This window comes from Hyaena hyaena, unplaced genomic scaffold (assembly GCF_003009895.1).
Source record: "Hyaena hyaena isolate Hyena2069 unplaced genomic scaffold, ASM300989v1 scaffold_996, whole genome shotgun sequence".
NCBI classification, from domain to species: Eukaryota; Metazoa; Chordata; class Mammalia; order Carnivora; family Hyaenidae; genus Hyaena; species Hyaena hyaena.
The window spans coordinates 108901-134568 of NW_024081629.1; the positions used below are offsets into that span (position 1 = coordinate 108901).

General features: G+C 43.9%; 1 protein-coding gene across 1 annotated transcript in view; it reads right to left on the reverse strand.

Annotated features, from left to right (window-relative positions):
• Nucleotides 1-25668, reverse strand: part of SASH1 (SAM and SH3 domain containing 1) — a 202717-nt gene that overhangs the window by 97535 nt on the left and 79514 nt on the right. The window contains exons 3-4 of the mRNA XM_039221679.1: nucleotides 12164-12214; nucleotides 11985-12034 (exon numbers count right to left, since the gene is read on the reverse strand). Of these exons, the coding sequence (XP_039077610.1) occupies nucleotides 11985-12034; nucleotides 12164-12214 (101 nt within the window). The remainder of the gene's footprint in view (nucleotides 1-11984; nucleotides 12035-12163; nucleotides 12215-25668) is intronic.

A 25668-nucleotide genomic window follows, 5' to 3' on the forward strand; every position in this document is an offset into this window, starting at 1 on the left:
GTCTCTTCACTTCTCTTGCAAGACACAGACCAAACCCCAGCCCCCTGGCATCCTAAATACCTCCTGGCAGCAGCCCATCTCCGGCTGCAGCCCAGGCGCGTGGGCTCCAGCTGGGGCTGGGCAGCTGGGGCTTGCTCACCAGATGAAGTTAAGGGCAATAGAGTTTGCAGTGGGGAACAGCTGAGGTGGAGAATTCTAGCACAGCTGCTCCTACCCCGAGCCCCTGCATTCAGGAATGTTGAGCCCCTCAAATATGCTATGCAATGGAGCACACACGTGTGCAGACGCAGATCCGCCCGCACAAACACATACTTCAGCACGTTGCACGAGCTCTGAGAATGCTTGCTGTCGCCTAGCCTCCCCAAGGAAGGCGCGTGGAGGAATGGTGCTTTTTTTAATTAAAGAAAATATTTTTAAGAATGGCATATTTTAAGTGGCCATGGCCATGGATGACCTCTGTGTATGACACCGTCTGACAAGATGGAGGAACCACACACACTGCCATGGCCATAGGCAGTGCGACACGTCACAGAGGCAGCGGAGCGAGAACTAGTGAAATGTGAGCACCTAGCATATGTCGGGCACCGCGTTTCACACAACCACCCTCAGAAGGAGCTCTTGTCTGTGCACATTTTATGGATGAGAAGGGTGAGGCTTAGAGCATTTACGAAAATTGTTTCTAATCCCACCACAAGTAGAACTTAAATTCAGGCTCAGGTTCTAACGCCAGCGCCCACGCCAGTGCCAGCACGTGTGGTCAGTGCACGGGACACTGGCCGGTGCAGGGCGTGCTTTGGACTGAGTCAGAGACGGAAAGCCCCCCAGACTCAAACTCATCACTGAGTAGCTGAAACCCGGAGGGGTGACATGACGCAGACGGCCAGCGCAGATGCGAGCACACGGGAAGCTCCAGCCCCTGGGACCGTGACCTTGCCCGCATGTCCACAGCGTTGGCAGACGGCTATTGGTACAAAGTGATGAAAGCGAACAGAATACGTAATATACGTACTAACGCCTGGCTCTGCTGCCTGGCAGCAGCCCATTCCCTTTCTGAAACCCACGCCTGCTGTTCTGCCTCTCCCCTTCCTGCCCCGATGTGCCCAATGAGAGTGGTCCGAGTGGCCTCTGGTTCTCTCCGTGGTGCCGCTCCCACAGGCCAGGAGCGCCCACCTCCTTCTCCTGGGAGGCCAGGGGGACACAGCGAGGACACATCCACCTGATCAGGACAGAACCAACTTGTGAACTTTTCCTAAGGACACATCTCCACGTGGTTCCTCGTCCCAGCGCACAGACACATGGCCCCCAGGGGAAAGGTCTGGCATTCCCCTCCCCGACCCACAGCCCTGCAACAAACAGGATGTGGAAACAGGATGCATTTGTCTCAGCTCCAGGGGACGTGGCTTGACCTGGACTTCCCAGCAACATGAAGACCTCACCGGCAATTCTCGGTGACTCTAATCTGTTCCAAAGGACGGTTAATAACTGCACTACTCGCGGGTTTCTATGGATGAGAAGGAGCAGAGCGCCCCACCTTGTCACGCAGCAGGACCCGTGACCTCAGACAGCAGTTTGTTTCCAGGGGCATCCGCAAGCGATAGAGCCTCAGCCCTTCTCCTCCAGCCTAGTCCCCAGCAACGAGAAACTTTCTTGTGGAGGAAGAGGGCGGAGGTCCCTAGTAGGAAACTACTTACTAAGTGGAGAATGTCTTAAACACTTCAAGGAGGCTGGAGACCAAGTCACCAAGAACGGGATTCAAAGTACTGCTCTTAATAGAGCCATAACAAACCAAGCTCCTTTCAAAAATGCCCTTCTCCTCTATTGCTATGAAATGTCCAGAACAGGCAAACCTACAGAGACAGAAAGTAAATTAGTGACTGCTTAGGGAACAGGGCTCATCAGGAGGAAGAGGGGTGACAGATGAAGGATTTCTTTTTGGGTGATGAAAAGGTTCTGAAATGGACTCATGACGGTGGCCCAACTCTGTGAACACGGCACACACCATCGGTTGTATACTTTCTAAATTTTTAATATTTATTTTTGAGAAACAGAGATAGAGCACACGCAGGGGAGGGACAGAGAGAGCGGGAGACACAGAATCGGAAGCAGGCTCCAGGCCATCAGCACAGAGCCCGACGAGGGGCTGGAACTCACAAACTTCGGCTCATGACGTGAGCCGAAGTCAGACGCTCAACGGACTGAGCCACCCAGGTGCCTCGGTTGTATACTTTCAATAAATAGGTGACTTATACGGCATGTGCACTGTATCTGGATAAAGCAGATTTAAACACAAGTAAACAGATGACCACACATCAACCTGTATACAAATGTTCAGAGCAGCACTCTTCGTAATTGCCAGAAAGTCAAAACAACCCTAAGCGCCCACCAATCAGTAAGTGGGGGAACGAATTGTGGCACATTCATAGAACAAAAGGACTGAACGTGGATGAGCCTTGAGAACATGATGCCGAGCGAAATAGTCCCTTAAACCACATGTGACTGCATTTCCATGAAATGTCCGGAATAGGCAAATCTATAGAAACAGAAACTCATTAGTGGGTTGTTTAGGGGTCAGAGAAATGGAGGAACTTGGATGTGATGGCTAAAGGGTACAGGGTTTCTTTCTGAATTGACAAAAACATTCTCAAATTGTAGGGACGGGCACAAAACTTTATATTAAAAACCATTGAATTATATCATTTTAATGGGTGAGTCATAATGTATGTGAATTTTATCTCAGTGAACTTGTTACCAAAAATAAAATAAATGTACTTTCCCACAAAACTGCAAGTGTTAAACGTTTTAAGGACTTTTTAAAAAACCATAATATTTTGTGTGCATTTCTCAATGTTGTACTTTAATCTGGAGGGAGTATGTGGTCTGTTTTTTTTTTTTTTTAAGTTTATTTATTTATATTGAGAGAGAAAGAGCCCGCGTATGATCAGGGGAGGGGCAGAGAGAGACAGAGACAGAGAGAGAGAGAGAGAGAGAGAGAGAGAGAGAGAGAGAGAATCCCAAGCAGGCTCCACACTGACAGTGGATCGGAACTTGATCTCACAAACTGTGAGATCAGGACCTGAGCTTAACTGACTGAGCCACCCAGGCACCCCTAATCAGTCATTTCTAATTAAAAGAGGAGGAAAAATCTGAGGACAATTGAACAAGATTACAAAATGAAATTGTGTGTAGGGGGAGGGGAATAGCCCTTAGATACAGATTTGGATATTAATGGAAACTACTGTTCTCTATACTACTTTTTAAAAAAATTAAATTTAGAGAGAGAGCAAGTGAGCTGGGGAGAGGGATGTGAGGAGAAAAAAAGGGGGGAAAGAGACAGAGACAGAGAATGAGAACCTTAAGCAGGCTCCATGCTCAGCACAGAGTCTGATGAGAGAGGCTTGATCTCACAATCCTGGGATCATGACCTGAGCCAAAATCAAGACTCAGCCACCCAGGAGCCCCTAAAATGTTTTAACAGGTGCCTTTTAAATGTGAATATTCACCATCAGAAAGCATGTGCCTCTTATTACACTGCTATTGGTTTAAGGAGACACTGATGCATGCTGGGTAACAGGAAGAGCAAAGTACATCTTCTGGAATTCCAGTCCTGGGGACAATCCAGTTCTAACCCCATTTCAAAGAAATGAACAATCAATGATTTCAATGCAAGTATTTAATGAGCACTTGCTCTGTGAAAACTAGTCTTCTGGACACAGAGGACAATTCAGAGAGGAAAAGCATGAACTCTAAGCCTCCGGGAGTGCGCAATCATGCTGGGCCGGGAAGGATGAGGATTACACAAAGCTAGAGCCCCAGGCAAGGGCATGAATTTGGACTAGACGACATACACAGCAGACAAGTTTACTGAGCACTTATTAGGTGCTGGATAGATTAAGTGAGGTATGTACCGTACAGATCATCCTCATTTTACAGTTGTGGAAACGACAGACACAAAGATCCAGGTAAGAAACAGCCTGGATTTGAACCCAGAGAATTGAGTATCAGGCAGGACATCTTAACCCCAAAACTGTCATGGCAGTTGGACTGGACAAGGTTTTTTGGTTTCTAGCTCTGGGACCTTAGAGAAGCCAATTACTCTCAAAAATAGTAGACCTTTCAATGAGCCCATGAAAAATTAAATGACAAAATACAGTAAAAGTGATGAGCACAGTGTCTAAGAATACAAATAAGCCAATTAGCATTGTGATGATGATGATAATGATACTGTTACAATACACTGGATTCCAAAAGGTGGCAAGAATACAGCCATTGAAGAGACAGAGAAGACACTGAAAGAAAGGAGACGCCTTCAAGGCATGAGCTCCAGACAGCCCAGGAGACATCTGGGAGATGAGAGGATGTAGCAGGGTTGGCGGTGGAAGGTAAGGCTGTAGAGATGGTCCAGGGCTGGACTGAGGGCATTCTGATCAAAGTGCAAGCACACACAGGTCCTAATTTAAGGTGCTGCTGGGAGATCTCCGTAGCCACTCGCGGCGCAGTACGGCCTAATTGTACTTCAGGGGGGCTGGTCTGGGGGCCATTTCCTGAATACACTTTCCTAGTTCATGAAAAGAGCATTAAAGGTATTGCTTGCAGCAGTGAAGGTAAAAAAGAAGGAAACACAGGAAAAGTTATAGAAGTGGAAGCAACAGGATTCCACGATTAAGGTTTCAGAATCATGGAAGAAAAACAGCAGATAACAATGGCAAGGCTGCGTGCTGCGTGAAGTGCACAAAAGTGGTCCCAAGGATAGAAAAGGGGATACATGATCAAAGAGCAGGTTGTAAGAGGTGAGAAGGTATGAAGGAGAAAGAGGGAGTGAGGGCTTCTGCTGTTAGATTGTGCATCTGGGGTGACAGTGACAGTAATGAGCAGGCATTCAGCAAGTCGTGGCAACAGGCAGGTCACCAGGTTGGGAAATGGGGCACAGGGACAGATGTGTATGTGAGGTGGGTGCCCAGAGACAAGCGGTCAAAGCCCTGGGTGTGAGCACCTGCGGAGAGCTTGCAGCTTGGATAAAGACTCCCTGGGAAACTGCAAAGAGAAGGACTGGGCAGAAGAAAAGGGAGAGACCAGAAGTGGGCATCAAGTGGGCATCGGAACCTGCAAAGCCACAGACCCCAAGGGCAAAGGTACACGCAAGACCCGAGGGAAAGGCAGCAACGCCGAACCCAACAAGGCTCTGCGCGTGGGGAGGGGACCCTGGGTGGGTTACTGCGGCAGCACCGACCTCAGCGGGCATTTCAGGAAAGGAGAGGGACCAGGCTCCCGGGCAAAGTTCAGTAACTGGGGAGAAGTCAAATGATGGTTTGCGTGAACGGCGAGAAGCCTTCTACGGGATGGAGAAGAACGAAGCACGTTTGTGACGCTCACCCACTTGCTCATCTATCCAGCATCATCGCAAGTCTGTTATGTGAAAGACCCAGGGTTCAGAGTGGGAGGTGACCCCGCTGCCACGCACACACATACGCATGCAGCTGTGACCGAGTCCACTGTCACAGGAGAGGGGAAGTGTGGGGTTACAGAGCCCAGCAGCAGGACATGGTACCCCAACTCTGGGTATTAGGGAAGACTTTGGGGAGGAGACCAGAGCTGGATTTCTAAGTGTGATGGGGGTTTGCCCAGAGAAGGCAGGGGGGTGGGAAGGATGCTCAAAGAGTGGGGGATGCGGCACCCCACCAGAAGGAGCAGCAATCGACATGCCCTGGGAGCACGTGGCCGGTCTGAGCAATCCCAGGAAGCTGCCTGGAGAGCGGGTCGAAAGATGGGGGAGGTGGACAGGCAGGCAGAGGCAGATTGGGAGGAAGAAAAAGTCAAGATGAGAGACACAGCAATCCACAGGGACAGGAGAGAGAGAAGCAACCAGAACACAGGGAACACAAGCAGAGCCTCTTCCCTGATGACAAAGGTTAAAGGAGGAGGCTATTTTTTTTGGGGGGGGGGGGGAGGAAACTGGACACCCTGTCAAAAGAGTAATCAGCTAGCAAGATGAAACAAATCCCAGAGTCAAGGGGTAAAGGGGTGTCCTAACAAAGTAAATGCTTGCATAGAACATTTATAAGCCAGATTCCATCCATTTCGTCCGACCATACACCATCACTCCATTGGTTCGCCCTCCTTTGATCTATCTTCCTCTTCCATCATACGATAGATTTTTGGACTTTTTCACCATAAAACAGTTCAAGTGTAGTCATAGGTAATGAAAGAAAGTGAAACTAAATCAGTGAGTTTTCAACTCTGGTGAAAGACTTAGTAGACAGGAGCTTATAAACACTGGCGAAGGTGAAGTTTGGAGATTTATTTTGGACCTTCCTGCCTTTGTAAATAAATAAACTGAGACAGCTTCTATCTGAATGAGAGAAACTTGTCTCTCCTAAGAGCACCACTGGAGTGTAGGTTTTAACTGCTGCTATTTATATAAAGCCAATGAACTCAATTTGCCCCTAATCTCTCTATCTGCATAAGCAATGCAATTATAAGTACTCTGGAATTATAGTGTAATGATTAGGAGCATGTGCTCCCAAATGGGATAAATCCGGGCTGTGGCATTTAATTAGCTGTGTACCTTAACCTCTCTGTGCCTCAGTTTCTGCCTTTGGCAATAGGAATACCATAGCAAATCTCATAGGGTTGTTGTATTAAATGAGCCAACATTAAGTGTTTAGATCAGTTCCTGGCCCATACTCAAAGCTCAATGAACATTACCTGTTATTTCCTATTTTTTCCTTTCCAACTTGCAGTCCATATGAACCAACCCTGTAACAATCTAGACACACACCTCGAAATAATCAGATGGGCTCCCCCAAAGTTGTCTTCCTTGAAAGTAATGAATCTAAATCATCCAAACACAGAGCTTATTTATTAGACATCTAGCTAATTTGCAGATCACTGTTCCAGATGTATACACATACAAACAAAAGCCTATATCACTGTGGAAAATACTGCTCTTTTCTACCCGGTGTCTAGTCTCCCTCCTTCCTTCAGACACCCATTTTGTTCAGGGCTATAAGGCAGTCAGCAAAAAACATGCATGTTGGGGCGCTTGGGTAGCTCAGTTGGTTGGGCGCCGAACTTCAGCTCAGGTCATGATCTCATGTTCGTGGGATGGAGGCCCGTGTTGGGCTCTGTGCTGATGGCTCAGAGCCTGGAGCCTGCTTTGATGCCCTCTCTCTCTGCCCCTCCCCTGCTTGTGCTCTGTCTCTCAAATAAATAAATAAAATGTAAAAAACAAAAACAAAAACAAAACATGCATGTCTCCAAACTCTCCTATGGCAATGGTGGCCACGTGACCCAATTCTGGGCTCACTTTCTTTGCTTTATTTTTCTCCATTGCACCATCTAAAGCATACAAATGATTTACTCCATCTCCCTACGTGCAGCTCATGTTGGCTCCTCACACATCCTGGCGCCCCAAACAGGGCCCTGCACACAAAGCCGGTGCTCAGAGAACAGCTGCTGCGTGAAGGAATGAGTGACACAAACTGCAATGTGAGGGACAGGGTTTCTAGGAAAGCTTTTTAAATGGCGTGCCTGTGGCTTTTTGCCCTTTTACCTTCTTCACCCTGTGTCTGCCCCCCACCTGGAAGGCACGGTGGCCACTGGAATGCCAGGAGGCCAACAACAAGAACAGACAATACAACCTGGGTTGGGGAAGGCGGAGTTGAGCCACAGCACCAGCCCTAGGACCCCCCCGCCCCGGAACAAGGATGTATCAAATGAACACTGTATTTTTTTTAATGCTGTTTTATGTCATGTTTTCTGTTATTTGTAGCTACATGCATTCCCAGTAGATATGGTTATAAAGAATTTTCCAGCAAAAAAACTCTTGCTCTCTAGATATTCTTGAGATTAACTGATGAGTATCAAAACTCATCGTTCAAGCTTTTTAGGCCGTCGATGCAAATCTAAGATTGGTGTCACAAAGCAGACAGTCTCATCAATAGGCAGTGTAGATGGATATAAATAGAGGAGGTTCAAATGAAAGCTCCCTTGGCCTTTTTTAAAATATATTTTCAGTGAAAGAGTATAGAGAGACCAGTTAGACTGTAAGAAAATAAGGATGAATGAACTCTGAAACTGGTGAAGGCAGGTCTGTCCTATGTATGTGTGTATATTTCTTCCCGTCTGTCTGTCCGTCAATCCATCCATCCATCCACCCACTCATCCACCCATTCATGTATCCATCCATCCATCCATCTGTCCGTCCATCCTCCCATCATGCAGGATGCACACACCCACAGACCAAATACAGCCTCAGTGGCCCCGTTTGGCAGTGTCTGCTGGTGCAGTGATGTCAGATGTATTCTCACTGCTTGTCTCCCCCAAAAGATCCACCTCCTTGTTCTCTTCTGGTTAGAGCTGTATTCCTGTAACTCAAGATTGTAAACCCTGTTAAATGGTAAACACCACTGTGAGAGGTGATGTGTTTTTTTTGAAATCAGGTATTTACATTAAAATTAACACCTGATACCGTAGGTTTTAACTGGGGCAGAAGGGAGGAAGAAAGCTGTGCGGAGGGTCTGGACAACAGGAGCCGCAAGGGCCAATCACTGGACCGCCCCCCCACCCCCCACCGCGAGCCCCCACGTTGCCTTCTGTCATTGAGGCCTCTGCTTCAAGGGCAGGGCTGCTGTAGGATTTGCCCACTTTTGTCCACTGAGTTCTCTTGCCTTTTGAATATAAAGCAGAAGAAAACTTCTGCCCATAAAACAACACTGCTGACTCAGAAGGATATTTAGGTTGGCAGATATTTTGCGGACACTAACCAGACACAACCAACTGGTTTGCCAGGTCATCCTCCAGGGCTTACAAAACTACCAGCAAGCATTTGTATCTCAAAAATAACACATTTTCAAGCACAAAAATACAAATGATTCAATGGAAACAAAAGGACTCAGATTATAATTTGACCTAGAGCGTCTATCTTATTTAAAAAACAAACACACACACACCTTTTGTAAAGTTTATTCCAAGATAATGATCAACTTTTTTATTTTAGTTTATTTTGAGAGAGAGCATGCGTGTGCAAGTGGGGGAGGGGCAGAGAGAGAGAGTCCCAAGTAGGCTTCACCACGCTGTCAGTGCAGAGTGTGACATGGGGCTCAATCTCACAAACTGTGAGATCATGGCCTGAGCCAAAATCAGGAGTGGGCTGCTCAACTAACTGAGCCACCCAGGTGCCTCAACTATCATCATTTTGTACCTATCACCATAAAAAATGATTTAGGCAACAATCATTAAGAGAATCTAAAACCATCAGGTAAAAGTATGATGAGGAACAAGACATTTACGAGGTCTCAGGTTATCTCCCCACAAAGTATTTATTAACTGGAATTAGAAAATTCTAACTTCCCCAAAGAAACTTGATGGACATCACCTTCATCGAATGATTGAAATTAGTATCACCCACAATGGGATGAATGGACGTCATGATGCAGTGCATTGAAAAGAATATAACATCAAACATGCATTACCCAAATCCTAAAAAGGAGCCCAGATGGAGGAATATTTCACAAAACAACTTGTCTACCCTCTTAAAAAACCCCATCAATATGATAAAAGACAAAGGAAGGTCAAGAAATCCTTTAAAATTAAATGTGACCAGAGAGAAGACATGCAAATGTGATGAGTAATTTTTTTAAGTGTTGGACTGAAAAAAAAGTGCTATAAAGAAACACTACTGGGGCAATTAGAAACTGGAACATGAACTGTGTATTAGTAAAATCGTTATTAAAATCCCTCTTTGGTAATTACACTGTGGAGTTCTGTGAGAGAATGCCCTCGTCCTTAGGAGATACATGCTGACGTATTGAGGAATGAGGGTCAGAGAGTTTGTAACTTACTCTCAAATAGTTGTGCAATAATCATAATTTATGATATTATGTGCATGTGTGTGTGTCTAGGAGGAGAATAAGAGCATGCAAATTGGTAAATCTAAGTAAAAGTTATACGGAAGTTCATTGCACAATTCCTGTAACTTATTCTGGGAGTTTAAATTTTTTCAAAAGTTTTTTATTTTATTTAAAAAAATTTTTTTTAATGTTTTATTTATTTCTGACAGAGAGAGAGAGAGAGCGTGAGCAGGAGAGGGTCAGAGAGAGAGGGAGACACAGAATCTGAAACAGGCTCCAGGCTCTGAGCTGTCAGCACAGAACCTGATGCGGGGCTCAAACCCATGAACTGTGAGATCATGACCTGAGCCGAAGTCTGACGCTTAACCGACTGGGCCACCCAGGCACCCCAAAAGTTTTTTAAAGAAAAGAAGAAAGGGTACCATAGTTTTCAAAACCCATTAATAAGGAAATATAAGACAAAATGGATTAAAACTTTCAAGTTACTTAGAAACACGTAAGTTTAAGTAAAACATTGAAAAGAACAGAAGCAAAATGGCAATATTACAGATGGTAAGTCCAGAGCTGTCAACAGTGCTGTGGGGTGTGTGTGTGTGTGTGTGTGTGTGTGTGTGTGTGTGTTCAAAACGTTTTGTTAACCTCAGAGAAGTCTGCAAGTCTCTCTCTTGGCCACAAGAGCCATGTCGCATTTTACCAAGTGAAGGACATAAACACGGAAAGAATGACTACCCATAATTGAGGGGAAGAATATCCAGCCTGCCTAAGATTGGTACAAATCTGGTGAGTCACTTCCTCTTAGGAGGAAAGGCAAACATTTCTTGTTTCCTGAAGGACTCAGATTCTGAAAGAACACTTGAGTTCTCCGCCTGAATCATGAGGAAATAGGTAGCGAACAAGGTCAGAAGAACCTCCAGTCCATCAACTCAGCGCTGCCACCCACACTCAACTTCATTTATAGCCATAGCACCTCCAATTTCCAAATGAGTGTCAACCCAAATCCCCAAGCTACTTCTGCCTCCACACTAAGTTGCTAGGGGGTTACATGCAGTGAAAACCAAGGGGACTGGAGTTAACTGCACATTGATCCTCTAACCTTGAGTGGGCAAAGGCCTTGGTTCGTCTCTCAGTCCTGACTGAATGAAATCTGCTTAGCCTCTTGAGAACTGAAGCTTTGGCAACACAGCCTGCCTTCCTTGAAGCAGCATGCACGTGGATGGATTAGGCGGAGCTGTGCTGTAGGGCACACACACACACACACACACGCTCTCCCAACGTGTGCTTTTCATTCCAGAAATACTTTATTCCTAAACCACTTTTATGCTTCTCCTGGCACAAAACCGTGTAAGTGGCTCTGTACCAAAGGAAGGGTCTGATTAAAGATGAGCCCTTTCTTAAAATTTCTTTACCTCAGAAGATCAGAAATAGAACATTCTAGTGTAATTATGATGGAATAAAGAAGAAAGGGGAAAGGTTAAAGAAAACAAAACAGCAACAGCAACAAGAAACCACATTTGCTTTGTTTTGGTTTTTTTAAGTTGCCTAAAAGAAATACTGGCTGTACAAGATATAACAGAATTATCTTCCATGAGACTAAAAATTATAGGGTCCAAGTCAGGACAAAGAGGTAAAAATATTACCCTCAACAGGAAAGGTAAGTGAGCATTTGCCGTCCTTGGTCACAAACATTTATTCTTGTTTTAAGGTCACCCACCAAAGCAAGGTGCAGGAGAGGAGTTTCTCGGTCACTGTTTTATTCTAGAATATTTGGGTTTTTTTGTACTGTACTTCCTTAGGACTTTCATCCTGTACCGGAAACTGCCGTAAAAGAAGAAACCCCATCTTGGGGGACCTCGCTGTCCTCTTCCTTTCTGTCTGCCCATTTCCAGGTATTTATTTAGGGTTCACTCACAACAAGCAGTGTGAAGCCAATAACTCTGCAGAATCGTGAGGCATCAGCAACTAAATTACAAAACACATTCTTATCCACCTACACACACACACATACACCCCATGCAAGGAAAATGACATCATGTCCCACAGCACATACACAACATGATCACCCATTTGACTTCCATCAGGATGGACCTAAGAGACACCTTCTTCCAAATTCCCATCCCGGGCAGGAGGGAAACTTACTTTCTTTCCACTTCTGGTGTTGACGCGGCGCTACAGAAGCCAAGCGACTCCTAGGAGAAAAGAGGCACAGCGTCAGCATAAGCCAGAGTGGCAGGCTTCATCTGATTTGTACAGAATATCACTTAAAAAAAAAAAAAAGGGCAGAAGCAAAAATAGATGATTAAAGTCATTGTGCTTACTTCGATCTGAGACCGCAGCTGAAGTGACGTGGGGCTGGCATCAGGTTTCTCCTAAAAGAGAAACAGATGCTGGTTTAATGAGACTTCCAAACGTGGCGTCCACCAGAAAGACAAATAGATGTGTAAGAAGAGATGGGGGGATTTGGAAAACGCTAGGATGCGGTGGGAGGAGACGCTGGAGATAAACATTTTCTGGAAAAACTAAAGTGTTTTGAAAAGGAGAACTTTACAGTCTTAAAACTGAACTGTTTTCCAAACTTTACCACTTGACTCCGCGGGTAGTTTCAGTGCAGAAGAAACCAGCACAGTCTAACTGAAGGGCACTGACAGCTACTGAGGAGATAACTCTCTCGATGAGATTAGGCCATCACGGAGACACAATTTACCGAGAGCCATTCATGTTCAGTTTCTTTTTCAGTAACATTGGAGTCGCAGTCTGATTTCAAAATTCTAAGCGTATTCCAAGTATGTCATAATGTAGGGCTAATTCTATGTGTCTTTAGGAAAGTGATGGGGCGCCTGGGTGGCTCAGTTGGTTAAGCGTCCAACTTCGGCTCAGGTCATGAACTCGTGGTCCGTGAGTTCGAGCCCCGTGCTGGGCTCTGCTGACAGCTCAGAGCCTGAAGCCTGCTTCGGATTCTGTGTCTCCCTCTCTCTCTGCTCCTCCCCGCTCATGCTCACTCTGTCTCTCAAAAATAAATAAATGTTAAAAAAAATTAGAAAAAGAAAAAAAAGGAAGGTGGAAAGCTGACTTGATATTATCGTGGAGCCCTAGAAATCAGCGTGTTTCTCTAATACAAATGAATTGGCCTACTTGGAAGTTCAGAAAAACAACTCTTGGTATCCACTTAATAGATGAAATAAACACATGGCATTATCAAAAGTCATCAAATCATTAAAAAAAGGAATTGAATCATTTTAGAGACAAAAATCATTTTATAGTTAAAAAATTCCATTTCCTGGGGCACATGGGTGGCTCAGTGGGTTGAGCGTGCAACTCTTTTTTAAAAATTTTTTAATTCATTCAAATTCAAAATTTATTCATTTTTGAGAGACAGAGAGAGAGACATTCGTGAACAGGAGAGGAGGAGAGAGAGGGGGAAACACAGAATCTGAAGCAGGCTCTAGGCTCCAAGCTGTCAGCACAGAACCCGATGCAGGGCTCAAACTCACTGACCATGAGGATCATGACCTGAGCTGAAGTCGGACGTTTAATTGACTGAGCCACCCAGGCGCCCTAAACATCTGACTCTTGATTTCAGTTCAGGTCATGACCCCGGGGTCATGGGATTGAGCCCCGAGTTGTCTCAGTGCTGAGTGTGCATGGAGACTCCTTGAGATTCTCTTTCTCTCTGCCCTTCCTACTTCCCCTTCCTCTTCCCTCTAAAATAGAAGCGGGGAAAAACCCTCCATTTCCCCCTTGGAAAAAAAAAAGAGAGATAAGCCAGTTACTTGTGATGAAAATAATATACTGAAATAAGTATTGGTAGCAAAATAGGAAAATCACACTATAGGGAGCGTTAGAATATTCTATGGGAAATTAAGAGCTGTACTAGTGAGCACAGCATGGAGCACCACACTGATATTTCTCACAGAGAATAATTCTAAATCTAAATAGGTATTGAAGTAGGCGTCCTCATCAAAGTGTGGTTCACAGTCCCGGGCTGGGTGGTCCCCAGCTGATCAAGTCATAAGCAAGACAATAGGCAGTTCTGGAGGAAGGGAGTAATATCACTAAGAGGTTTGAAAGACCAGGTTAATTATGAGTTTTCCAATAATCCTATTGTGTTCTTAATAATCGTTATATTCTTCAGGATCGCACACGTACCACGTGAAAATTATTCTCTTAAGTCTCAGCTGACATCAGGACATGGGAGCAGATCATCTCAAATCAGGAGTTGTCCCTACATATAAATGTTCAATTTATTAAAGTTACCTATATCATTACTAGCATGATTACAGAAGTAGGCCAGTATTTTTAAAATGTAGCAATGAAATAAGTATAACTCAGAGTACATTTGTAAATGTGAAAAAGTAACAGGAACCCAGTACATAGATCGACTATCGAATGACCGTGCTGGGGCGGGCCATCGGAGACCAGGATGACGTTGGACAAGTTGACTGAAAGAGTAAAGTAATGGCCTGAGACTCACTCATCCTTAGTCCCAGGACCTTATTTGTTATGAAGAAAATGCCAGGGTGGTATAAAGCCTCATAAAACTTCTTTTTACTAAACATCCTCCTGGCTTTTATCGCCACCTTTGTTCATAATGGACAGATGTATATTTCTGTCCCAGAGCTGATGCACCATATTTACAAAGCAATGTATGGAAACATTTGAGTTACATCCCTAGTCCAATCAGTAGGACGTCAGACTCAGTGTAATCAACGTGGGAGATATATATTTGGGAGGTTCCTGGTACTTAGCAACCAGTCATGATGCCCTGATACCTAACCTCTTAGCATCACATAGAGAAATTTACAAACTTTAACAGCAGGAAGAAAGCAAATGTATAGCTTGCAATTTTTTTCAACCTAAATCCTCCTGTTGAGAGTCAGTGTGGGAATCTCAGAATGATGACAGATCTCTATTATTTCCTCTGCAATTTTCTCTGAAGTTGCCTCTTTCACACCCAACTCCAGCCCATGTCCTTTCATAACCATCAACCAAAAAAAATGTCTCTTCCTCTCCTCTATTCTTTTTTAATTTTTTATAGTTTTTATTTATTTTTGAAACAGAGCATGAGCGGGGAAGAGTCAGAGAGAGGGAGACAGAATCTGAAACAGGCTCCAGACTCTGAGCTGCCAGCACAGAACCTGATGCAGGGCTCGAAGCCAAGAACCGCGAGATCATGACCTGAGCCGAAGTCAAACACTTACCGACTGAGCCACCCAGGCACCCCCTCTTCTCCATTCTTTTTTTTTTTTTTTTTTAATATTTTTATTTATTTCTAGGAGAGAGAGAGAGACAGTGTGAGCAGGGGAGGGTCAGAGAGAGGGAGCCACAGACTGAAACAGGCTCCAGGCTCCGAGCTGGCAGTCAGCACAGAGCCCGACGCGGGGCTCGAACCCACGAACCGCGAGATCATGACCTAAGCGAAAGTCGGACGCTTAACCGACTAAGCCACCCAGGCGCCCCACCTCTTCTCCATTCTTAACTGTTCTTCAAGCTCGAAGTCTCTACCTCACTAGGCAATAGTCCATGACAGGGAATTGCCTGCTTTTATTGCACATTTTCATCTGCATTTTTTCTAATATATTTTATTTGTTGAGTGCGTCATTTGTTACCCCATGTGATAAACACAACATTTATGGTACATCATACAAAATGTACCTTTTCCTGCATACAAAGCAAGTACTTGTTAACAACCACATTAAATATAAGACGATCTGGAAGTAACATTCTAAATAATTCATCTTCACGTGTTAGTTTGTTACTAACAATCGACTGTATTTTAGGGACTTTTTAGGAAACTGGTTGTAGATCTAGTTTGATGCAGAAGGTACTAAAATTTATTCCTTTAAAATAATGGACCCAGATAATGTTTTCATGCAGAATATCTGCTGTTTCAGAACAGGAGATGTTAAACAGATCTCGTGCAGTGATGTTTCTACTGTCCCCTCCTCACCCTGAAAGCATACTACAAAGTAATGATTTTTCAGAGCAAATCGTAATAATTTCAACTCTCAAGGAAAGACTACCATCATCATTAAGAAGCACTTCTTAGAGCAAACACACTCTAAAGTAAAAATATTACACAGCTGAGAAGCATGTAACGTTATCCACTAAGTTTGGACCTATGTGTGCTGGTTGGAGGGCAAACAGAATGAAAAACTGGCAAAATTCCATTATGGCCCCAAAGGACATCACATGATATCAATGACAAAAGTCCAGAAGAGTAGTTACTAATTACTATCATGTATGTGTGAATATTATTAAATATTTAAGACCTATAGAAATATGTAATAAAAGATACAACAAATCTTGTTGTGGACCCACCATCAAACTTAAGAAATGCAACTTTGCAAATAAGAGTTAAAATTAGCAGGTGTCTGCCATATACCTGCATGAAACACTCATGTGCAGTGTATGAATAAAATCTTGGTAGATGTATCCTACACACCTGACGAAGTGCTGGACATCTTTGATTCTGTTTATCACTGAAAAAATTAGGTTTTTTCTTTAAATGACACAATGTGAAGTGAAAGTGTCATAGAATCAGACAGAAGAAGCACCAGCTATGTCTGGAGCAACAGAAGGTGTTGCTTACGTAGTAAAGAAGCAGGGATTCGGATCAAAACGGGCAGAGAAAGGGTCTTTGACATTCCCCTTCCCTGTCAACAGATTAGGCTGGCCTTGTCTCTGCTGACAATTCAATCAGTGTAAGGGGCAGAGGACATGGCTCTAGAGTTCCAGCCAAACAAGACAGTCCTGGTGCAGGGGAAGGAGGAAGGGGGAAGACAGTCCTCATTGTGGAGGGCGGGGGGGGGGGGGGGGGGGGGGGGGGGGGGGGGGGTGGTGGAGGGTACGAATTGATGCCCCTGATTGCCCAGCTGCAAACTATTTTATTTGGGGGAACAACTGATGATCCACAATATAACTCTTGATTTGGAAGTCATCATGTTGACGGAAACAGTAACAATTATGAATAATCTGAAAGGAGTTACTGGGTAATAAACACACATCTTTTGGACATGTTCTGGAAAGAGATATCACTGAGAAAGAAGATTCTCCTCAATAACACGTGCTGACTGATCCAGTTACCGCTGCTGTGTAACAAATCATCCCAAACTTGAGTCACATAAACCCACAAGCATTTTATTACATTCACAGATTCAGTGGGTAAGAATGCAGAAAGGGGAAAGCAGAAAGCAGAAATTCAGAAGGAGACAAGCAGGGTGCTTGTCTCTGTGCCACGGTGTCTGGGGACGTAGCTGGAAGCTTTGAAGGGTGGGGGTGACTGGATGGTTGGAGCTGTAATCATTAGGAAGCTTGCTTGCTCACCTGTCTGGGGACGGGTGCTGGGTAGCAGCTGGGACCTAAGCAGAGGCCCTCTAGTGGAACACCTATTCAGGGGCTTGTCTTCCCCACAGCAGGTTCAAGAGAAACCAGACAAACCGAGAGAGCCAGGCAGAAGTTGTAGTACTCTTTCTAACACAGCCTTGTGCATATCACTTGTGCTGGAATTACATGCTCTCCCAGGTGCAAGAGAGTACACAACCCCCATCTCCGGAGTGTCAAAGTCACATTGTAACCTCCCTGGGTTGGGAGGTTATCATTATGGCCCACTTTGGAAATTAGCCCACCACACTGATTGCCAGGGAGATGGGAGCTCACCTTAAGTTTTCTAAATAAGGAATCAAATGAGACTTATTTATTCATGACAATGTCCGTTAGGATTCTTTTGTGATTTTTAGAGTTTATTCCAGTAGTGCATCTTGGCAATCTATTTCAACCTAAACCTATCGCTTGAAGGTTGAAATATCACAATGTTTTAGGCTACAATTATGACCTCTCTTGTTTCACTTATTATAGTGAGCGGCTAGCTGGCTCAGTGGGTAGAGCATGCGACTCTTAATCTTAGGATCATGAGTTCAAGCTTTGTGTTGGGCATGCAGTCTGCTTTAAAAAAATTAAAAATAAGTGCCAAACTCAGTTTATTAGAGAAAATCTCAAATCTGTAAGAGTAAAGAGAATGGTACAGTGAATTCCTAAATTCTTATTACCCAGCTTCAACAATTATCTACTTATCGTCAATTTTGTTTCACCTATACCTTCACGCATGCCTTGGCTCTGCCCGTTTTAATTTCAAGAAAATCCCAGATACCATTTCATGAAATATCAGAATTTTTAATGTAAAGATTTACTCATCAGGCTTTCTGAAGTCTTGTGTCTCAATCCTGAGTAAATGGTCAATTACCAATAATTTGACTCTTTCCTAGCACTGGAGAACATTTTTTGGTCATTGCAGGAAAAAAAACCCCACGTATTCAACTAATTTATATATTCCTCTTGAATGTTGCTAAAGAAATGTATTCAAAATTGAACACGGCCAGGGGCACCTGGGTGGCTCAGTCAGTTAAGTGTCTGACTCTTGATTTCGGCTCAGATCATCATCTCACAGTTCTTGAGTACAAGCCCCTTGTCAGGCTCTGTGTTGACAGTGTGGAGCCTGCTTGAGATTCTCTCCCTCTCTCTCTCTCCCCTGTTCCCCAAGCATGTGCTTTCTCTCTCACTCACTCAAAATAAATTAAGTTAAAAAGAAATTTGAACAGAGCCATAAAGTTCATTAGGCCAGTATGCACTACTGTTTCCCAAGTATAAATATATCCCTAATACTTTTAGAGTATGATATGCTCATTGACTTTGCACTTCACAAAGTATTCTAAGGAGTATTCAGTGAGATATAACCACAATTCATTCCATGTTCCATACGAACATCAGGAGAACCACACAACCCTAGTGGCTAAACATGAACCTACAATTATAAGTTTAGGGTATTATAATGTAGTCAGAGGTTTTAAAATAAATTTCGAAATAAAGTGAATGCATGGAATTTGATCCATGGATTAAACTGCTTATCATTAAGCCGCATCTGCATCCCTTAGTTAAGAATGACAGGTGTCATCATCCCCAAAAGCAAGGGAATCAAGAGCAAAAATAAACTGTTGGGACCTCATCAAGATTAAAAGCTTCTGCACAGACAAGGAAACAACCCAGAAAATTAATAGGCAACCAACGGAATGGGAAAAGATAGCTGCAAATGACATATCAGATAAAGGGTTAATATCCAGAATCTATAAGGAACTCACCAAACTACACGCCCGAAAAACAAACAACCCAGTGAAGAAATGGGCAGAAGATATGAACAGACACTTCTCCAAAGAGGACATCCAGATGGCCAACAGACACATGAAACGATGCTCAGCATCCCTCCTCATCAGGGAAATACAAACCAAAACCACACTGAGATACCACCTCACGCCAGTCAGAGTGGCTAAAATGAGCCAATCAGAGAACTCTAGATGCTGGCGAGGATGTGGAGAAACGGGCACCCTCCTACACTGTTGGTGGGAATGTAAACTGGTACAGTCCCTCTGGAAAACAGTGTGGAGGTTCCTCAGGAAACTAACACTAGAACTCCCCTAGGACCCAGCAATAGCACTGCTAGGAATTTACCCAAGGGATACAGAAATGCTGAGGCATAGGAGCACATGTACCCCAATGTTCATAGCAGCACTCTCCACAATAGCTAAAACACGGAAAGAGCCTAAGTGTCCATCAACAGATGAATGGATCAAGAAGATGTGGTTTATCTATACCATGGAATACTACATGGCAATGAGAAATATGCTGAGCGAAATAAGTCAGGCAGAGAAGGACAAATATCATATGTTTGCACGTATAGGAGGATTAGGAGGAACTTGACGGAGGAACAAGGGGGACAAGAAGGGGGGAAATGGTGGGGGAAAGGGAGAGAGGCAAACCATGAGAGACTCTTGAATGCTGACAAAAACTGAGGACTGATGGATGTGGGGGGGAGGGGGGATGGGCATGGAGGAGGACACTTGTGGGGATGAGCACTGAGTGTTATGTGGAAACTAATTTGACAATAAACTATTTGTAAAAAAAAAAAAAAAGAATGACAGGTGTCATTAAACATTACAAACCCATAGTGAGTTTGTACACTACAAATGCTCAAGGAAACCTCTCTAACTTAATGAAGCCTCACAGTGGAAACAAAATTATAAACATAGCCCAACGTCCGCGCATGCGTGTATGTATCTAGGCACACACAAGGAAAACTTAGAGAGGATACACACGAAGTGTGAACAGTTACCTATACTTACTGCTGCTGTTTGTTTGTTTTTTAACAAGCATGTAGTCTTGGATTAGCTTATTTTTCTCCATATAAAATCAGCTTAAAAGTACAATCTTCAAAAGCCATATAGGTTTTTAAATGATCAACATGTATGTGTTCAAACATGTATGAGAAAATACCTGACAGATGCCTTACATACCAAGGGCTACCTCTGCAAAAACCACTTTCCTCAACTTTTAACATATTCATCAAACACATACTGCTTTTAGATAGTTCTAAAGATATAAGACAGGTTTCAAAAAATTAAAACTGGTAATAATTTTAGTTGTAGCCCAACAATTGAACCACAAAACGTCTCAAGAAAGACTGAAATTTCAATTTCTCAAGTTAGGTCATGCTCTACATGAAAATACTTTCATGAGGTGTTAAGATTTTGGGTAACTGGTATCACAGATCACTATGCATGCATTTTCTGATTAATAGTGAAGGTCCGTAATGATTTCAGAAATCATCTCACATTCCTATTTTGATGAAAAGAGAAAAACCTATGTTTCTATATAGTTTAAAAAAGGAATCCGATCATAAAAAGTTACTCGGTAGAGGGGAAGCTCACATTTGTTTCTTGTCAACTTGGGAACAGTTCTGGAAATAGTAACCCCCTCAATGTTTATTATGTCTAACACTGAAGCAAGAAAAGGAACCAAGTTTCCAGATGAAATCAGCAGTATGCCAAAACCGAAACCAAAATATGTGAACACGTGTGTGTGTGTGTGTGTGTGTGTGTTTCCACCTGTGTCTGCGTGTGCCCGAGCACACACAAGCACACCTGCCATCTCACTAACAGGGCCTGGATAGAACATAAAACTAAGGCTCTGGCTACCCTGTGTAATAGACCAGAGTCAAAAACTCATATGGAGCAAAATAAGGTCCTGGAAAACAAGTTTCACACCCTCAGTCATACTCTTACCACGTTTCCACCTTCTTGTGGAAATCCACACTCCTCCAGCCCTTAATGCTGCTAGTGCTTAAAGCCAAATGAACTTTACAGCTGGGAAAGCAGGTGGGATAAATCCCTCTCTTATTGCATAAGCAGAGAGGAAAACAATCACGCGCCTATCAGCTCAGCTGAGCGCCAAGGTCTCCTCCTCCACACTGGGCACAGGAAGGAGTCGGTGGAAAGGCGAGAGACCGCACGCCTGCCAACACTCAACACTCGGCCTACGAGTACACATACCATCACTGATGCGTTCCATTAATGGAGGGAACGCGTTCTAAATTGCTGCGGAAAGTTGCTGCCTGTGATGGATTTTAAAACTCACGTGGCACTTACACTTTACAAGAAGACTATGAAGTGGTGGAATCTCCCAATCGGCCAAGTGTGCTCCCCTCCTGTCTCACTTACTTCTCCACTCTGGCCGAACAGTGCAGTGTCTGTTCATTTTACTAGGATGTAAACCTCACCACTTTCTTGGGAGCTTCCTCACTGCCCAGCAATCAGCTACCAGGAGCTGTTGCTTCTCTATTCACAGCGTTTCTTGGGTCCAGCCGCCCCATTCCATTCTCAAGGCATCAGCTTCTCTGCATTCCTTCACCTCACGGACACCTCCCCACCGCTGGCCAGTGGAGGAGAAGGTGCTGGGTGGGAGCCGGGAGGTCTGAGTTCCGGTCAAGCTCCCACTACAGGATGACCTTTAGACCTCAGGTTTTTGCTTTGTTTTGTTTTTTCACTTTGGTTTTTCAATGGTGATGTAAAGAAATGGACTAGTTGATTACCTTTAGATTCCTCTTTGACTCCAAGACCCTACTTAGATGAAGCACTGTCATGGCCATCCAATCACCACTGTCATATCAATCTTCTTAAAACAGTACTCTGTCCTTGCTTTCTAAATGCAACATGAGCATTAGAATCACCTGGAAGCTTCATATAAAAGTGGTCTCGGGCCCCACCCCAGACCGAAATCAAAATCTGTTATTTCCCCAAAACCCCCAAAGGATCTGTAGGCTCTTCTCAGTGTGAGAGGCACACTGCTCTGGACTCTATCATTTCTCTGTTCCAAGATCTTTCCAAAACTGTGGAAACACAAAACGGACACGATAAAAATCTCCATTTCTGAGTAAGGGGCCCTTCCACCAACCGGCCTGATCGGAACCATCTTCTTACAGAACGGGTGCTGAGTCCACTGCCCTCTAAGCGCATGCCATCCCGGCGCTTCACTTTTGCTCATCGTACCTGGGATGTCCTTCTTCCTGTCCATCCATCCAAGTCATTCTTTAGATCCAAGTGCAAACCCACCTCCTGTAATACCTGCTCTGCCCAGCCTCACCTTAAATGATATGCCTGAGCTCAGTCATAGTAGGAACCAGCTATATTGCTTACGTCTTAGGCGTATCTATGCATAGCAACTCTTCTGCTCACTTATCTGTCTCGTATTCCCTCAACTAGACTGCAAACGCCTTTTTACATTTCTTTGAGAGACAGGGAGAATGCGTGCAAGTGGGGAAGAGGGGCGGAGGGAGGGGAAGAGAGAAAATCTTGAGCAGACTCCATGCCCAGCATGCAGCCCAATGCAGAGCTTGATCCCAAGACCCTGGGATCATGACCTGAGTCTCAATCAAGAGTCAAAGGCTCGACCAACTGAGCCACCCAGGGATACCTTCTTAACAGGGATTCACAGTACCCACTGACACATGCGTGCATACATGCATGCGTGTGTACACACACACACTCCAACAAAAATCATGTAGCACTTCTTATGTACCAGGCGCATCTGAAGAGGCAACAGTGAAGAGGGCACAGGTCGCTCCCCTCAAGGATGATACAGGCTCTGTACAACACAAGTGCTTGTTGGACATCCATTAGTTTGATGCCTTTAACATCATTACTTTCCCAATAATTCTTTTTTTTTTTTTTTTTAGGTTTATTTATTTTGAGAGAGGAAGAGAGAGAGAAAACTTGAGAGTGGGGGAGGGGGCAGAGAAAGGAAGAGAGAGAGAGAATCCCAAGCAGGCTCCACACTGTCAGTAAGGAGCCTGAGGTGGGGCTCGAACTCACGAACCGTGAGATTATGACCTGAGCCAAAATCAAGAGTCAGACGCTTAATTGACTGAGCCACCCAGGCGCCCTACTTCGCCAATAATTCTGACTCTTCTATTAATTTTTGCTTGCAACTTCACTGACTGAGGCATGTATTCCATGCTTTGATTTTAGATTTACTTTGGGGTTGCAGAGTTACATTGGTCAGTAAAAGTACAGAGACAAAGATTTTCAAAAATCTACAGCTTAGATCTGTATATGAACTTAAAAAGAAACTGTCGGGGTATTTTAGGATAAAATCTGTACTGCCTTGTGAGTTTTACCTCCAACCCTCTACCTTTTCACATTTTCATGACTGGTTTCACCCAAATCATTCATACATGAAACAGGAAATGTTAGCCATTTTTCAGGCACCCATAAGCTCATGCCCTGGCATATGAACTTGCTTCTAATGAGTGAGAGTGAACAGAAAAATACTCTCAACAACCAACCCCCCTCAATCAGAGAAGAAAGGTTCTGAGGAAAAAAGTGTTCACCATGGAATGCTATTCCACTAACTTCAACCTGAAAACACATCCATAATGAATAGGTCAGAAAATTTTGAGAAATACTGGTAAAAAAGAAACCAAAAGTGGCCATTTCCACCTGGCCATTAATACTCCATGGTAAAATCATTAAATCTTCTTGCTGCATTCGTCTATGTTATGCAAGTATTCATTACATATTTATTTAAATCTCACCATGTTTCAAAAAATACAATTTAAGATGGCTTACAAAACTCAAGTTCAACATTACATGATAAAAATTAAAAAACTAATGAAATGATACAAAGTGTGTGGGGGGGAATCAAGATTATATAGTAAAATTCATCTAGGAATTTGGTTAATTAAAAAATACAGATGCCTGTGTGGGCTCAGTCGGTTAAGCATCCGACTTCAGCTCAGGTCATGATCTAGCAGTTTGTGAGCTCGATCCCTGCATTGGCCTCTGTGCTAACAGCTCAGAGCCTGAAAGCTGCTTCAGATTCTGTGTCACCCCCTCTCTCTGCCCCTCCCATGCTCATGCTCTGTCTCTCTCGGTCTCTCAATAATAAATAAACATTAAAAAAAAATTTTTTTTAATACAGACAATGGGATCCTATGCTAGAGATGGACCACACATCTGGGGCTAAGCTTTCTAACATTTAAAGCAAAGAAACAATCAATCAATTACAAAATTGACATCATCCATACTTTTATGTTTTAAGATACTGACAGGACACTAAGGCTATTCCTGTGTGAGAGAGAATTTCTCCTCTGGCTTCTGCAAGAGAGCACACTCTTCTGGAAGGAGACTGCACGGTAATCATTTCATCTTGAAGCACGACTGTGGTAAAACACATGGGAGTCAGTAAAAGATAGATGAATTGGTTAAGTTCAGAAAGAATTTGAATCTAAGAGGGTCAGGGGCGCTTGGGTGGCTTAGTCGGTTAAGCGTCCGACTTTCGCTTAGGTCATGATCTCGCGGTTCGTGGGTTCGAGCCCCGCGTCGGGCTCTGTGCTGACTGCCAGCTCAGAGCCTGGAGCCTGTATCAGTCTGTGACTCCCTATCTCTCTGACCCTCCCCTGCTCACGCTGTCTCTCTCTCTCTCTCTCTCTCTCTCCTAGGAATAAATAAAACATTAAAAAAAAAAAATGAATCAAGAGGGTCAGGCTTGGTTCTCCCATGCTTCTTTTCAAGCTTCTAGGCTGTCTTAGCAAATAATGGCGTGGATCTCTTAGGAGAACTTAAACACTGCTGAGTACATACCATGTGCCAAGCATCCTGCATATATGTTGAAACAGGACCAAACCATAGCCTGACAACAGACCGTTCCAATAAGGAGTCATGTTTCAAGATCGCATCTTCTATTATAAACAAAACGAACACGAGAGTGTCAGGTCATATAAATGCGAACATTAAAAGGCACCGTGTCAGTAAAGGCATTTTAATTATCCTTAAAGAAAGAATCTAATGAGTTGTAGAATTCAATTTTTCATTTGACTAGCAGGACTCGGCTAATGGACGCTGACATACAAATGGCTCCTTTGTTTCCAACGGTGGATACCATGACACTCTGGGCGGTAGCACCACTCACTGAGCCCATCTACCCTCACCATTGTGATAACAGCATGGAGTGATCCACACTCACCAAGTGATCTGAGTGCCCCTGAGTACACTGCTGATTGGGATGGGTCGGCAAGAGTTAACAGAAGCAATGAAATGGGAGCGTTTATCTTCACTTTTTTTTGGTTTCTCCCCTTGTCTTTCACCTAATCGTTCCTTAATTGTCCAACTATTTAATGAGCACATACCATGTGCTAAGCACTGCCCTAGTCAAGGATAAAACAATGAAAAAGAGAGTCACTGCCTGCATGGAGTTTACAATCTAGGGATTTCTAAAGCCCTTCATGGGACTCACTTGTTCTTAACGTCTGAATCATGGGTCCTAGAACATTCCTTCAGTTCTGACACCAGGGAGATGACTGTCTGAAGAGCCATGCTCATCTCTGAATGCCACATTTTCTGAGAGATAATGAAAACCAGGAGAACTTTCACAAGAATGGTGTCTGGAAAGGGGATCAGATAAACAGGCTCAACGGGAAGAACCAGGGCTGTTTACTCAAGGA